The sequence below is a fragment of the Micropterus salmoides genome, unplaced genomic scaffold (genome assembly GCF_014851395.1).
Source record: "Micropterus salmoides isolate LMB-PRFRI ecotype aquatic unplaced genomic scaffold, ASM1485139v1 Ms_hic_scaffold_13, whole genome shotgun sequence".
NCBI classification, from domain to species: domain Eukaryota; kingdom Metazoa; phylum Chordata; class Actinopteri; order Centrarchiformes; family Centrarchidae; genus Micropterus; species Micropterus salmoides.
The window spans coordinates 8,206,949-8,221,231 of NW_024040374.1; the positions used below are offsets into that span (position 1 = coordinate 8,206,949).

The 14,283-nt window shown below is 41.9% G+C and overlaps 1 protein-coding gene across 1 annotated transcript; it reads left to right on the forward strand.

The window, feature by feature from the left end:
* The first annotated feature begins 1,487 nt into the window (after positions 1-1,487).
* pgm1 (phosphoglucomutase 1) lies at positions 1,488-13,627 on the forward strand. The gene is made up of 11 exons (XM_038715313.1): positions 1,488-1,810; positions 3,419-3,581; positions 3,789-3,932; positions 8,162-8,287; positions 8,652-8,842; positions 9,501-9,655; positions 9,778-9,893; positions 10,005-10,140; positions 11,321-11,504; positions 11,949-12,083; positions 12,961-13,627. Exons 1-11 carry the CDS (start codon positions 1,565-1,567, stop codon positions 13,048-13,050), a joined length of 1,686 nt encoding a protein of 561 aa, XP_038571241.1. The 5' UTR covers positions 1,488-1,564; the 3' UTR covers positions 13,051-13,627.
* Positions 13,628-14,283: the final 656 nt, after the last annotated feature.

The window sequence follows — 14,283 nt, forward strand, 5'->3', positions numbered from 1 at the left end:
CGTCGCTATTTTCTGAATCAAATAGCTTTTCAGTAAGTGACACCACCGCCACACGCGGACCTGTATGTGCAGCCGGCAGAAGCGCTTCCGTGTGACGGTGACATCACATACCGATATTTGGGCTGATGTCTGCGACTTTGCTGCAGGGGAACAAAGACACGCTTACTGAGTTTACTTTCTATTGTGATAGTTATTGTAACACCTCTTGTGAGAAGGATCAGGGTCCAGCCTGGACACCTCTGCCTCTAGTGAGGAGGAAACTTTGATATGTATTGGCAGAAACCTGTTTCTATGAGATGAGATTTCTGTCTCTCTCTCTTTCTCGCCTATTGCCATGAATGTTTAGGTTGCAATGTTGCCAGAGAACAAGTTCACATATATAAACAATAAAAAAATATATAATTAACAAATAAATCTCTTCTGGAGAAGCAGGCAATAAGCATTGTTCCCACACACAAAGCTCAAAGGGGATTTTACAGCCATTATTTCGTCATTCCAAAAAGGGGTGGGGGCCTCCCTCCACTTCTGGATTTGAGTGTACTGAACAAATACCTGAAAAAAGCGTTCTGATAAAGTTTCTTCAGGTTGGTCTCGCGAGGACGCAATTCCCCATACTAATGTGTTGCACCGCCTGTCCCTCCCTCAGGGAACATTGGTTATATTCATAACCTCCATATATATATGACCTAACTATAAAATATTAAAACATTAAAAGTAGCTTTGATGTAACTAAGCTACTTTTGCCACGTTGCTGTAGCTTAGCTTGCAACATTTCACTGGGGGGTAGTTTCAGTGTAGTGAAACTTCATTTAATGGGTAGTAGCTTGCCCAACACTGCCCTCACGTCAGTGGAACCACAAGATTGGCAGAAATATGTTTCCAGCCTGAGCTATTAAAAGAAGACAATTGGCTTTCTAGCGGAAGAGGCGGGACAACAGCCGTCTTTGGCGTTATGGGCTTTTCCTATACAGCTGTATTGAGGATTCTTAAAGTGGCATGTCTCCTCTATATAATGTCTTTGACTCTACCAACTGAGCTAATCAGTGACATTGACAAGTTTTTTAAAATTATTCTAAAGAAACTCACCTGCCTACCATGTATGTACAAAATTCGTTATCTCGAGATCACGAGAAAATGATCCTGTTATCCCTGGAAAACAACAGATAATTATCCCCTTTCACGGAAAACAGAGTAAAAAAATATTTGAATGGGTGGGCTACCAGCCTACAGGGGAATTACCTTAGTATTTCTAAAGTCATGGCTACGGCTCTGTGCACCATTTGGTTATAATACTGCAAATTTGTTAATTTCTAATTGAATTATTTATTTATAATACACAAGTAGCCTATGGATTAAAAATACCTGAAATGACAACTATCTCCCAAACCTTCACGTTGTTGAGTGTTTAGAAATCCTACATGGTTTCTACTTGCCCTTTAAACTGAGAAGGCGGTCCTATGAGGAGGGAGCTGTCCGGTGTGTACGTGTGGCTGCTCTGCCACTGTAGTCACCTCCTCATCGGGCCAGACTGCGGACCACACGGGTGCTCACTGGGGGGTCAAAAATGGTGAAAATAACGACAGTGAAGACCAAGCCGTACACGGACCAGAAGCCCGGGACGAGCGGTCTGAGGAAGAGGGTGACTGTGTTTCAACAGAACCAGCACTATGCGGAAAACTTCATCCAGAGCATTATCTCTGTCATCGAGCCTGCCGAACGCCAGGCTGCCACCGTGGTGGTGGGAGGAGATGGGAGGTTTTTCATGAAAGACGCTATTCAGTTGATCGTTCAGATTGCTGCTGCCAACGGGGTAAGTGATCAGTATGAGAAGGAAATGTTTTCCACCTTTGCTGCTACCCCTGTGGGTGTGCAGCGTTAGCTAACTGGCTAGGTTAGCTAAGAAAACTGTCCTACAGACTTCTGAATAGAGTGTCAGCTAGCAAATAAAGGTCAAGCCAGCTGTCAGGTGTTTGTCAAACTTTAGTCTTAAGTAACGTTACAGTTTTTATATACCCACGGTTTATATTTTGTGTCTACTAGCTACAGGTCGAGTGATTGTAGTTAGTATTGCTAACACTAACGATAAGTCATTATTAATAACATGTCAGGTTACACTAACTGTCACCGTGGACCCTTCAGGTTATATTAAAAAGACAGGTGTCATCAACACCCGTGTGCGTTTTCATGCAGTGTCTCCGATGCCAGCTTGACCGCGGTGATCTTTGGGATGAAGTGCATGAAACTATTTACCTTTGACATTTAACGCTGCATGCTGACACTAAACGGCAACTTCTTTGCTTTAGCGCCAGTGATTTCAACCTCCTTTGCGGATTTCTAAAGAAAAGACTTGTGTTTAGTCATTCACACTTGTATAGATAAGTAAATAGAAGGTTGAGCGTTGTAAAAGGAAGTATTCTAGCCTAACGTTGTGTTGTTTCATAATCAGCTGTGGTGAGATGCCTTTGGCTGCCTTACCCCTGATGCTACTGCTACGACTTTATCGGGCAAGCGGGGGGCGTGACGTGCAACGTGCAGCCACTCACGTTGCCCTGCAAATATGTCTGCATCGAGGGGAAACTATGCAGGAAATAATAAATAGTACGTTTGCGTTTTATTTGACATTTAAATCGTATCATAAGCCCTTATCCCAACGGTAGTACACACAGTTGCAAGCATAAGGTAACGTTAGTCTCGTCATATTTGGACAGGACATGATGGTTGCTGTCTAGACTTAATCTATGACCTTCTTTCGCATGACATGGCTGCTCTGTCTCTTGTGCAGCCACTGATAATTGCAGGGTTCCTCAGTGATGCCAGTTTGTTGGAGTCGCACAAAGGTGTCTGATATCTTTTGCAGTTTCTCCACAAGTGGTTGATGTTCGATAATGAAAAATGGACATTGCCAAAGGTGCACAGACAGGGGCACTTCTATTCATATGTTTACACAAAGCAAACCGTTGCATGTTTAAATATGAATTCCTGGACTGAGATAGTGTCATTTATTTAAAAAAAAATTGTCATATACAAGATACACTTACTCTACTACTATGTAACCTTTCTTGACATTTCTACTTTATAACTTAACTGTTACTTACGGCACTTACTGTTACTTTATGTCATTGGTAGCAATGACATAATTATTGTAGGTAAACATGAGATTGTGTCAGTATCTCAATCATAGCTTACACGCTGAATTAGAGACTGTCACAGACAAGAAATGGGATGAGGGAAAGAAGAAAGAAAGAACACCAAGCAGAATGTGTAGAGCCTAAATCAAAATCAGTAAACCTTCACGCACAGTCTCCATACATTTAGCCAGCATTTTCCTGTGCTTAAATTTGCTCTCTTTACCTGTTCGTGTATGCATGACTAGGCACATTAATCTGTGGGTCCCTGTGTATTATTATGCCTCCTGCAGATTGGCCATCTGGTGATTGGTCAGAATGGCATTATGTCCACCCCAGCAGTCTCCTGTGTGATCCGCAAGATAAAGGCGGTGGGTGGCATTATCCTCACAGCCAGCCACAACCCTGGAGGCCCCAATGGAGACTTTGGAATTAAGTACAACATCTCCAGTGGAGGTGAGCAGAGACTGCATTATGCAGTCTAGTATGTTTAATATGTCACACGAGTATACAGACCCAAGGGACCTCTGTCTACTATGTTTTGAGGAAAAATATGCATTGAGTTATTTCAAGGAAGCTGTTCTGTTTTTTTGGTCACATCATCGTCTATAGTATATCTAGTATATCAGTACATGTCTAACTAGCCTTTTACTTTGACCCCAGGACCTGCTCCAGAAGGCATCACAAACAAAATATTTGAGATCAGCAAAGGCCTGCAGGAGTATCACATCTGCCCAGAGCTGAAAGTGGATCTGTCCAAAATCAGCAAACAGACCTTTGAAGTGGACACTTTCAAGCCCTTCACAGGTATAATGGCATAAAGATCAGAGTCATGATGTCACCTGAAAGAGAAATAATTTATGACCGTTCATTCATTTCTTTGCTGTCTGGGTTGTTGTTAACAGACTTAAAGGGGCTATATGTAGTTTTTCAATGAAATCACTTATTAATAAATCAAATTTTTACTGCCTTTTTGTCAATGGGCTGTAGCCTCACTTAGAGATGCACACGGCGGTTTTCTCTGTTGCTTGGAACAGGCACTATTCTGCCTTTAATATGAAGGTTACGGGTCGGGATGTAGCCCTGTGCGTGCTCCTGAGCCTCTCTCCGACTACAGCAACAGCATGGCAGCAAACGACATGCAGTCCACTAACATCAAAAAATTACATTAGCTCGGACCTGCTGCTGTTTGCTTCATAACGTTCAATTTAGATTTATTGTTGTGTTCCCGATACTCAGGTACACAACTTCTCCACCTCAGTCGCTGTAACAAACGGGACCCACATAACATACAATACTGCAACAAAATGGCGCAGGACAACACACAGAGGAAGACCCATCCACTACAGTAACGTTACTTACTGCGGTCTAACTGTTATAAAATGTGGCAAAAATCTTATTTATAAAAATTTAATTTATAATTTTCCGTCTAATCACTAACTGTTTGGTTATCATTCAATACATTTAGCTGTGTTGAGAATGCTGAGCCTCCGGTGAAAGACACGCAAATAGTTAGAATAGAAGAAAGACGAGCTAATACCGAAGTATCACGTCAGCTAAATGCAGTAAATGTAATGTTATCATGTAATGAGCATGGATTAGTTCAACCTCAAGCTGATAAAAATATTACTGTAACTGTGTGTATACTGGTGCGGGTACACAATAATCAGGCTGTAATAAGGGATGCGTTAACTCACGTTCTTTACTTAGCCACCACAAGAAGTACAGCAACTCAGACGACAATTCCAGTATTCGTTGGCCAGCCATAAATTAACATTACAACAGCATTTGCATACTTTAACCACAAGGTGGCAAAATAGACCACTCTGTTACACTCCTCCCCTGTCAGATTTGTAGCAATAATTCTCAAATGTAGTTAGGCTGTGACCCAAAACTAAATCTACTGAGTGAAAATGTCTTTAACAAAATGAACTTTAACTTCCTAACAAATTCGTTTAGCAGTCTATCAACAGTCTATCATTCCATCAACAAAGAACTTATCATACTGCACTTTAGAGATTAGATTAGAAGTCTGTTGGGGTACATGCGTTTCACTGGCGGGCTTTTGCTTGTTGTAGGTGATACACCTACACAGCCTGTTCAGTTGGTTCGGTGACAGCAATGGGTGATTTTTGGCTCACTGGCGTGCTGGGCTTAGCAGTGGAACCACTCAATCCATGTTTACTGATGACACATTTTCTGCCACTGGAGGGAACAACTTGTATTTCCCAACAGTTTCTCGCCATGGCAACATGTGATGGACATGAACTGTTTGCTGTCTCTGTCCCTCCTGAATGAGGTAAATGACATCTCCCAGTCTCTTGAGGACTGTTGCCTGAATCCATTTTTCCATTTCTTCCCTGAAATTTCGAGTATGGACATTCTCTCCTTCCAAAAAACTGCGAAGAGGCAGACTCCCCACGATTGTGGTGGTGTTTCTGTGCCGCTTGCTGGTCTTCAACATGTCTGGCAAGTTCCGGTTTAAGCAATCTGAAGGAAGTGCTATGAAGAAAGTAACATTTAGAAAGTTTCACTCTGACGCCATGTTTCTCCAGACATGTGAGCACCTCGTCCAGCCTTCTCAAGTGCTCCTCCACCAAAGAAGCAGTGATGAGAATGTCATCCAAAAAACATACAGATCCATGATCCATTCCCTGCAGGATCTGGTCCATCACAGACTGAAAAATTGCAGGAGCACTGGAAACCCCATAGCTGAGGCTTACTTGTACAGGCCTTTTTTGTGTGTTAATGGTCAAATATTTCTCGGACTCTTCATCTAGCTGCAGTTGTTGGTATGCATGAGAGAGGTCAAGTTTCCTGAATTATGTTCCTCCTGCAAAAGTAGCAAACAAATCCTCAGTGTTAGGTATGGGCTAAGTCTCCTCTTCGATACACTGATTCACACTGACCTTGTAATCACCACATATCCTGATTGTTTTATCCGCTTTGGGCACGGTGACTATGGGAGCTGCCCAAACACTTTTCTCAATCTTTGAAAGCACTTTCACCCTTTCCAACCTATCCAGCTCCTTCTCCACAGATTCCTTGAGTGCATAAGGGACTGGGCGAGGTTTGGAGAATATTGGTGCAGTGTCAGGTTTTGTGTGGATTTTTGCTTTGAATTCTTTAATGCAGCATTGGTCCTCAGAGAACACTACCTGGTGGTGCTGGATTCCACCATACCTGCGTTGCCACTTGATGTACTGTGAAAATCTGTTTCCAGTTCAACTGCAACTTCTTAAGCCACTTTCGGCCCATCAGAGCAGGTCAGTTTCCCTTAACAATGACCAGTGGTAGAGTGACTTGCTGTGTCTCATACTGTACTGGTATCATAATGTACCGTCGACCAGCAGTTGTTTGGCCTGAGGATGATTTCAACTTTAATCCGAAAGCTTGTTTTAAAGGGAACTGGGCGAGGTTTGCCTTGTAAAATGTGTCAGACACCACTGACCCAGTATCCATCAGCATAGTTGTGGGCTTGTCATCCAGTGCCAGACTCACTGTGTATCCTTTTTCCCAGCCTAAGGTAGAGTATACATACGCAAGCTCCATGAAGACTGCAATGTCACAGGCCTGCGAAAAAGTCAGATTATTTTCCGCCAAAAATGCTGTGCAGCATCAGATTGCAGTCAACTGACAAATCAATCTCTCAGGGCATCATTCAAATATTGTCCAAAATTGCAGGTGGATGACAACTGCCTCAAAGCCACAACATAATCTGAAACAGATTCCCGTTCTTTCTGGTTACGTTTCTGAAAACGAAAGCGTTCAGCAATCACCACGGATGCTAGCTTAAAATGCGTGGTCAGCACTCTGGTCAGTTCAGCATATTGCATAATACTCTACATTGTCGGAGATACTAGATTCTTCAACAGCTTTAAGTGTCCGCTCCAATCAAGGAAACACTCATACCTTCTTGTCATCCTCGACATCATTTGCCAACATCCACTGCTCCAGACGCTCCAGATATTAATCTAAATCCTCCTTAGACTCGTATACATCCACGCAACCCACTTGCATGGCAATGTTAGCTTGTTCGATGCTAACTTGTATAGGCATGTGCCTGGTTCCTTCACAAAAACACAGCTTTTTTTTCATACGACCAGTGTACAGTCCCCATTTCAAATCCTTTCACGCAGTGGAATTCTTAATATCCTCGTTGCCATTGTGAAATACTGGTACGGGTACTCAATAATCAGGCCATGAGGGATGCATTAACCCACAATAAACATGGTGTTTCCGGATTTGTTGTGGGATCTCTGTATGAAAGTGGTTGTGTTTCGGATTATGCTTGCCCAAGAGTTCAAGCCTATAGTTTAAACACACAAAATCCCGCTGTATATTATTTGACCAGAACAGAAGTATTACTTATTTATCAAACGGGTAAGAAGTTCTTCTTCCATGTAGGCCTACATTTACTAATTTGGCAGACACTATTATGTGGAAAAAGTCACCTGAAAAAGATTGTTCTTTCTACAATTCGAACCCGGACCTCCTGAGTGTGGGACGGCTATACTGCCGATGTACTACTGTATAGCTGTGTTCCGCAGAGAGTAATCCACTGTTACTAAACGTCTCTTGTTGTCAACTTCCGTTGTGGCCTTTTGTGTTGTGGCTTTTTGTATTTGTGTTGTGGCGTTTGTGTTTCCGTTGTGGTTTTTGTATTCGTGTTGTGGTTTTTGAATTTGTGTTGTGGCTTTTGTAATTGTGTTGTGGCTTTTGTAATTGTGTTGTGGCTTTTGTAATCGTGTTGTGGCTTTTGTGTTCGTGTTGTGGCGTTTGTATTCGTGTTATGGCTTTTGTATTAGGCCTGAAACCTACGAGCCACCGTACATACTAGCACACGCCTGGTTGCAATCTTAAAACTGCACCACTAGTGGCCGCTGAAAACTCCATATTGCCCCTTTAAACATGATTTTGTCATCTGAAATAATGAATGCAGTTGGTGACTTGTGTGACCACTGTGTAATGAAAGTCTTTATCTTGACATCTACTGCTCTTAACTGTGGTCTGTTTTTCCTGTTTATTTGTCTCAGTGGAGATTGTGGACTCAGTGGAGGATTATGCTGAGATGCTAAGGGGCATCTTTGACTTTGCTGCACTGAAGGAGCTTCTCTCTGGAGCCAATCACATTAACGTCCGCCTGGATGCTATGCATGGAGGTAGGAAACTGCACAGCACAACTGAAGAATTTTGTGACTGGCAAAATAGATTGTGAAGACCTGCTTAAAGAAGGCTCTGGACCTAAAATTCAGATGGTGGAATCTTGCTCCCTAAATTAAAATAAATTAGATAGTTTCATGAGACACCTTTACACAGTGAGTACCTTTATACGGAATGTGGCTCTGTGCCAAATACTATATATTTAAAGCAATAATTATTATACAAATTAGGTCTTTTATCACATTTAAATGAGTAGCATAGTAGTTTATTCTTTAGTGCTAAGCAATATTCTAGAGGAGTGCACTCCCTGCACACCTATGGTAAAGTGTTTTGGTTAATTTTAAAGACTCTCTCTCCTTCCAGTGGTTGGTCCTTATGTGAAGAAGATAGTCTGTGAAGAGCTCGGTTCACCTGCCAACTCAGCAGTCAATTGTATCCCCCAGGAGGACTTTGGGGGCCACCACCCTGACCCCAACTTGACCTACGCTGCCGACCTAGTCAACGCCATGAAAGGAGGAGACTATGACGTTGGAGCTGCCTTTGATGGTGATGGTGTAAGTCAGTTTTTTTTTCTGGGAAAATGATTTTACAGCTGTTTGATTAGACATATTATATATTGGGGAGAGGTGAGAGCAGAGTTGTGACGTTCTTGAACTGTATTTGAATCCATGACGTTAGCTCACATATATAAACTTAATAAACTCCAGTCTATTAAGTTTTTAATTTTAATAGAGAGTCAGAGTCCGTAACTAAAATAATGGGCCTGGGTCCTGGGGTGAGACTGAATTGAACTCATTTTGACTTTGGCACAGCATTTAATGAGGACAGTGAATGTTTTTAGTTAGCTGTTTTTCTCTAGCTTCCCCCCTGACACTTTTCTAATGTTTCGTGAAAGGAACAGACCAAAGTTTAATAACTAACAGCATTGGTGATAAAATATGCTGAAATCATTAAGCCATATTTTTCAGTTTTTCCTTCTGGTAACTTCAAAACTCATAATGAGACGTAAGAAATATTTGTACCAAAATGGTTTTAGTTTTTGAGTTACCAATTTATGGAGTCAGGTGTAAAACATGATCAAAAGGAACCCACAAGAAAACCTCATTAGAGCTGTTACTAAAGTTTCCTGTTGCCAATTAACCAGTTACAACTAATTCTTCACAAATCCTGTCTGCTATTTGTGGCTGTTGACCCTTGTATTCCTATCTACAGGACCGTAACATGGTGCTGGGTAAACACGGCTTTTTCGTGAACCCCTCAGACTCGGTGGCTGTCATCGCTGCCAACATTACCAGCATCCCGTACTTCAAGAAGACTGGTGTCAAAGGACTGGCCCGCAGTATGCCCACCAGTGGAGCCCTGGACAAGTAAAAACCACATAACATAACAGCTAATCTAAAGTTTTCCTTCTTGGGTAAAAGTGCTGAAATCCCATAAATTACAGATCAACTTTTTCTTATGCGTTTTATTGTGTGCCAATCTGTTCCAGTGTGGCTAAAGCTCTGCAGATGCAGCTGTACGAGACTCCAACTGGCTGGAAATTCTTTGGGAACCTGATGGATGCTGGCAAACTTTCACTGTGCGGAGAGGAGAGCTTCGGCACAGGTGAGTGAATGTCATCATATTTATGTAGGCAGAAGTCCAGTAAATGAAAGCGGTGCCACCCCATTCACTCAAACACTTATCCCCTCCTTCCTGCCTCTGCTAACCAACCAGGATCAGATCATATCCGTGAGAAGGACGGCTTGTGGGCGGTGCTTGCATGGTTGTCAATCTTAGCCACCAGGAAACAGAGCGTGGAGGAGATCATGAAGGATCACTGGCAGAAGTTTGGCAGGAACTTTTTCACCAGGTCAGGAATGATCTCTGTAGAATGGTTTATGAAATGTAAGTTTGAGAGGAGTATTTTATGTTGCCAGTGGTAAGAATGTTTTCATTGTTGGTGCCAGGACTTTGTTTGGTTATATATACTGCTCATATGATACTTTGGCACATTCTAGTGGTAAATAAGAGAACTGCAGTACATCAAAGCCTAGGGACAGTCAATTCAAATAGTGTTTTTTTATTTAGAAGTTACAGGTTTTCCTGTGATTATCTTAACCAAATCAAAATTTTATATCAAATTGTTTCCAATTTTGCAAATACACACACACTGTTGATGTATCTTCATGACATGTGCCTACAGGTGAGCTCAACCTAGGCTTATGTTAAGAGATAGTTACAAAAATACAGAGGAATTTCCACAGTTCCAAGACAATAATCCATTATTTATGTAGGGTAAATGCAATAGCAACACAGCCTACTCCAAATATTTTACAAATACCAGTCTGTACAAGAGGAGTAGTGAAGCATCAGTGTCTGCCCTCAGTCCCTTCTCTTTCAGCGCTCTCCTGAGGAAAAGCTACACCAATGGCTATCAGTGTATGTCCTTGCCATAAATCGCTTTCTGATTTTGACTATAGTCCTTCCTCTGAACGCAGAATTTCTTTTTTATCTGGAGCATCAGAAACTTTTCTTGGATACTTCAGGTTTTTCCGCCATAGGCTCTGACTTCGTGGTTTCTGTAGTCTGCTCTATCACTACAGTTGCTCCAGAGCCACTTAGAGAGAGAGTTGCGTAACAATCCTCAAAAATGAAAATCTCTCCAGTGGAATTTTTTTTACAGCAGTGGTGGGACCTGGAGTTCTCTACATGGCTCTGGGTTGGCAAACAATTCATTGCCTGTTGACGTAAACACATCATTTCCGATGTGTGGGAAGGTCACCATAGACACCAGATTTAAATACTCTGGCATAGTGCGACTACAGAGAGATTTACCTGGTGGTGATAGGCTTTATTAGTATTGTGTGAACTCGTTTGGCAAGGGCTTGAATTTAACGGATGTTACATTTATATATAAGTCACGCACTCCTGCTTTAAAGCAATTATCTTACGACCAAAAATCACCACCACCACCACATCACCAGTTGTCTGGTGGCAGTTAGTTGATGCAAAAATACAATCTGGTGTCTAAGTCCCAACTTCACATCCAGGTATGACTATGAGGAGGTTGACTCAGATGCTGCCAACAAGATGGTCAAGGATCTGGAGACCGCAATGTTTGACCCATCCTTCGTAGGAAAGAAGTTCTCATCGGGTGACAAGACTTATGAGGTGGCTGTCTCTGACAACTTTGCGTACACAGATCCTGTGGACGGAAGTGTGTCCAAAAACCAGGTGAGAGGCTGCAAGGCCGGGCCAATTAAAATTGGATTCTGTTTTCCATCTATCATTGGATCTAGTCCATTACTTAGGTGAAAATCTGTTAGTGCTATTTTGAAAAGTTGTGCTAAAGCTAATATTTTAGGGATGTTTGTTCCGTTCACTTTATTTCAGCTAGTGGAGGAAGTCACACTATGAATCTGCACTGTGTGTGTGTGTGTGTTTGTGTATATAACCTTAATATTTTGAAGCGATACCATTCTGTTTAAAATTGTAAATTAATTGTATTAAACTAATTCACTTAATCTAAGAGATTATGGACAATAAATAACTGTCAACATGAAACTGTTGTTGACCTCATACATTCTCCCTCCGCATGTTTTCCAGTTTATTGTTCATGTACATTTTCATTTTTAATAATCTCTTCCCTGTCTTTCTGTTTCTCTCTCACCCTCTCAGGGCCTCAGGATCATCTTCTCTGATGGTTCCAGGATTATTTTCCGACTCAGCGGTACTGGCAGCGCGGGAGCAACCATCAGGCTCTACATAGACAGCTATGAGAAGGACCCCCAGAAGATTTACCAGGATCCACAGGTCAGGACAACACGGACTACTTCCAGCCAGCTAGATCCAGTGAGGGAAAGACTAGACAACAAAGTCAACAGATAGGAAAATAGACATTCATGGAACCAGCAACAGTTTTTCTTTTCTCCGGAAATATTTTTGTATTTGAAATATCACAGATAAAGAAAAGAAAGGATTTGAAAATAGTCTGTCACCCCACCTAGGTTACAGCAGTCAAAGGTTAGCTCCCATGGGTCTCAAAACCCTCCATGCTGGTCAGAATGATCTGTAACTTGCAGGACAGACAGCTTGCACAGGGTGGAGCTCTCCAAAAAATGAGTTCCAGCACTTGTATTCAACATGGGAGATGACAGAGATCTTTAGCCAAGTTTTGAGTTATGGCAGCTTATCAGGGCCAGTTTGAAGAGAGGGAAATATAGCACAGGGGAAAAATAAAGAGTGCGAGTTCCAACTAGACACTCCATAAAGTCGTTTTGACTGGTGTGGACAGCGAGGTGATGTAGAACAACAAAGTGAGACAAGTGAGTAAAGATTCTACTCAAGCTTTTTATCTTCTTCAGTGCTTACACACCATGAAAGATCAGATAAGCAGAAACATGCTGCCTGAATCTTAACTTGACAGATAAATGGCCAGTGGGTTAATGGTTCAGTTGGTTGACTTTGGGTAAGTTTGATTTGCACACCAAAAGCATTAACTTATATATAAGCAGGTTTTGAAGGAAAGAGGAAGCATTTCTACTTACTACATTAAATTGCTATTTATACAGCTATTCCTTTTAAGTGTAATAGTGTAATAAATAGGACCCTTTTAAACATTTCAACTCCTGCAGACAATATAAGACAAGAAGTCATATGTTCTGTGTGTTTGTGTTCTCTCTTTGTGCAGGTGATGCTGGCCCCCCTGGTAGATATTGCCCTGAAGGTCTCCCAACTACACGAGAGGACTGGACGCACTGGTCCCACTGTGATCACATGATTCCTCCGCCACACTGCCTCCACTCACCCTCAGCAACAGGATACCTCCAGTCTCTCGGTTGGTGATGCTGCCCTTGAATGCTGTCTTGGCTTCAGTTCCTGGCCCTCTTAGAAACAGAGCTGGACAAAACCTGAGACTCAACATGCAGGTTGAATACAAGAAAATACATGAGGAGCTCTTGATTTAAAAAAACAAAAAAGCATGTTGTAAAGCGAACAAGTGAGTTTTTGTCACAGCAGTAGCATTTAATGTGATGTATGGAAAACAAAATTTAAAGATTCAAAATTTGACTGAAAACCTAAATGGAGTGTGGAATCATCTGGAATCATGTATATCTATGTTATTGTCCAGATCTGTTACTGAACTAGAATAGAGAAAGTGCCAAACTGACCGTAAATCAGCAATTTGGGGCAACCTCACCCCTCTCCCTCCACTTTTACCTTAATGACATGGTGCCTTTCCCTGTCTCTGTACTCCAAAACCACCACAATATCCTCTCAACATGAACCATGACCCACAGCTAAACCCTTGAGAACCAACACATCCACCATTAATAAAATAACCTTACCTAAAAGCAGTACTGTGGTCAGTTTTATGTCTTTTTTAATTTCTGGTTGCACAATATTTAATGCATTTTATTCATATGCAGATGTCTGTCATAGACATAAACAATATTCCCAAGTAGTCATAGATCTGTACCTTTCCTGCAAGAAACCAGCTGGTGCTTTACCAGCCTGCTGTCATTGCCTTAGCCGACTTATTTTCAGATGGGAAATTATTCCAGATTATCGCACAGATCCTGTCCTGCGGCAAGTGAGCCAAGTCGTAGGACAAGCATCCAGGAGAATAAAGTGCTTCGAAAAAGTCAATGCCTCTCCAAAGACATTCCTGAGGCAAGCAGAGAAGCATAAAGTGATGACTTCGCTCCCTCCCTCACAAGTCATCTTGTGTAATGAGATAGTCACTGTAATCCTGATTAACGATTTGAGTTATAAAGTGTCAAGAGGTCAGGGGATCCCACAGGCCATATCTAAAGACAAACAGACGAGAGCTGAAACACATGATGTTTGACATGGCTTAGAGACTTTGAGACTTCACAGGTACTGGATTGGTGTCAACTTTTTCCCCACACAACTACCATATCTGGAAGTAAATTGGCCACAATTTAGTTAATAGGAGTGAGGGTAGAAAATCAGGTGCACCCACACAGCAAAGGGAACACTACATGTTTCT

Bases quoted from the DNA above. Each gene is read 5' to 3' on its own strand.
- pgm1 (XM_038715313.1), top strand. From the start codon at position 1,565: ATGGTGAAAATAACGACAGTGAAGACCAAGCCGTACACGGACCAGAAG. The intron at 1,811-3,418 runs GTAAGTGATCAG...TGCCTCCTGCAG, and splicing joins AGATTGCTGCTGCCAACGGG to ATTGGCCATCTGGTGATTGG. The intron at 12,084-12,960 runs GTCAGGACAACA...CTCTTTGTGCAG, and splicing joins AGATTTACCAGGATCCACAG to GTGATGCTGGCCCCCCTGGT.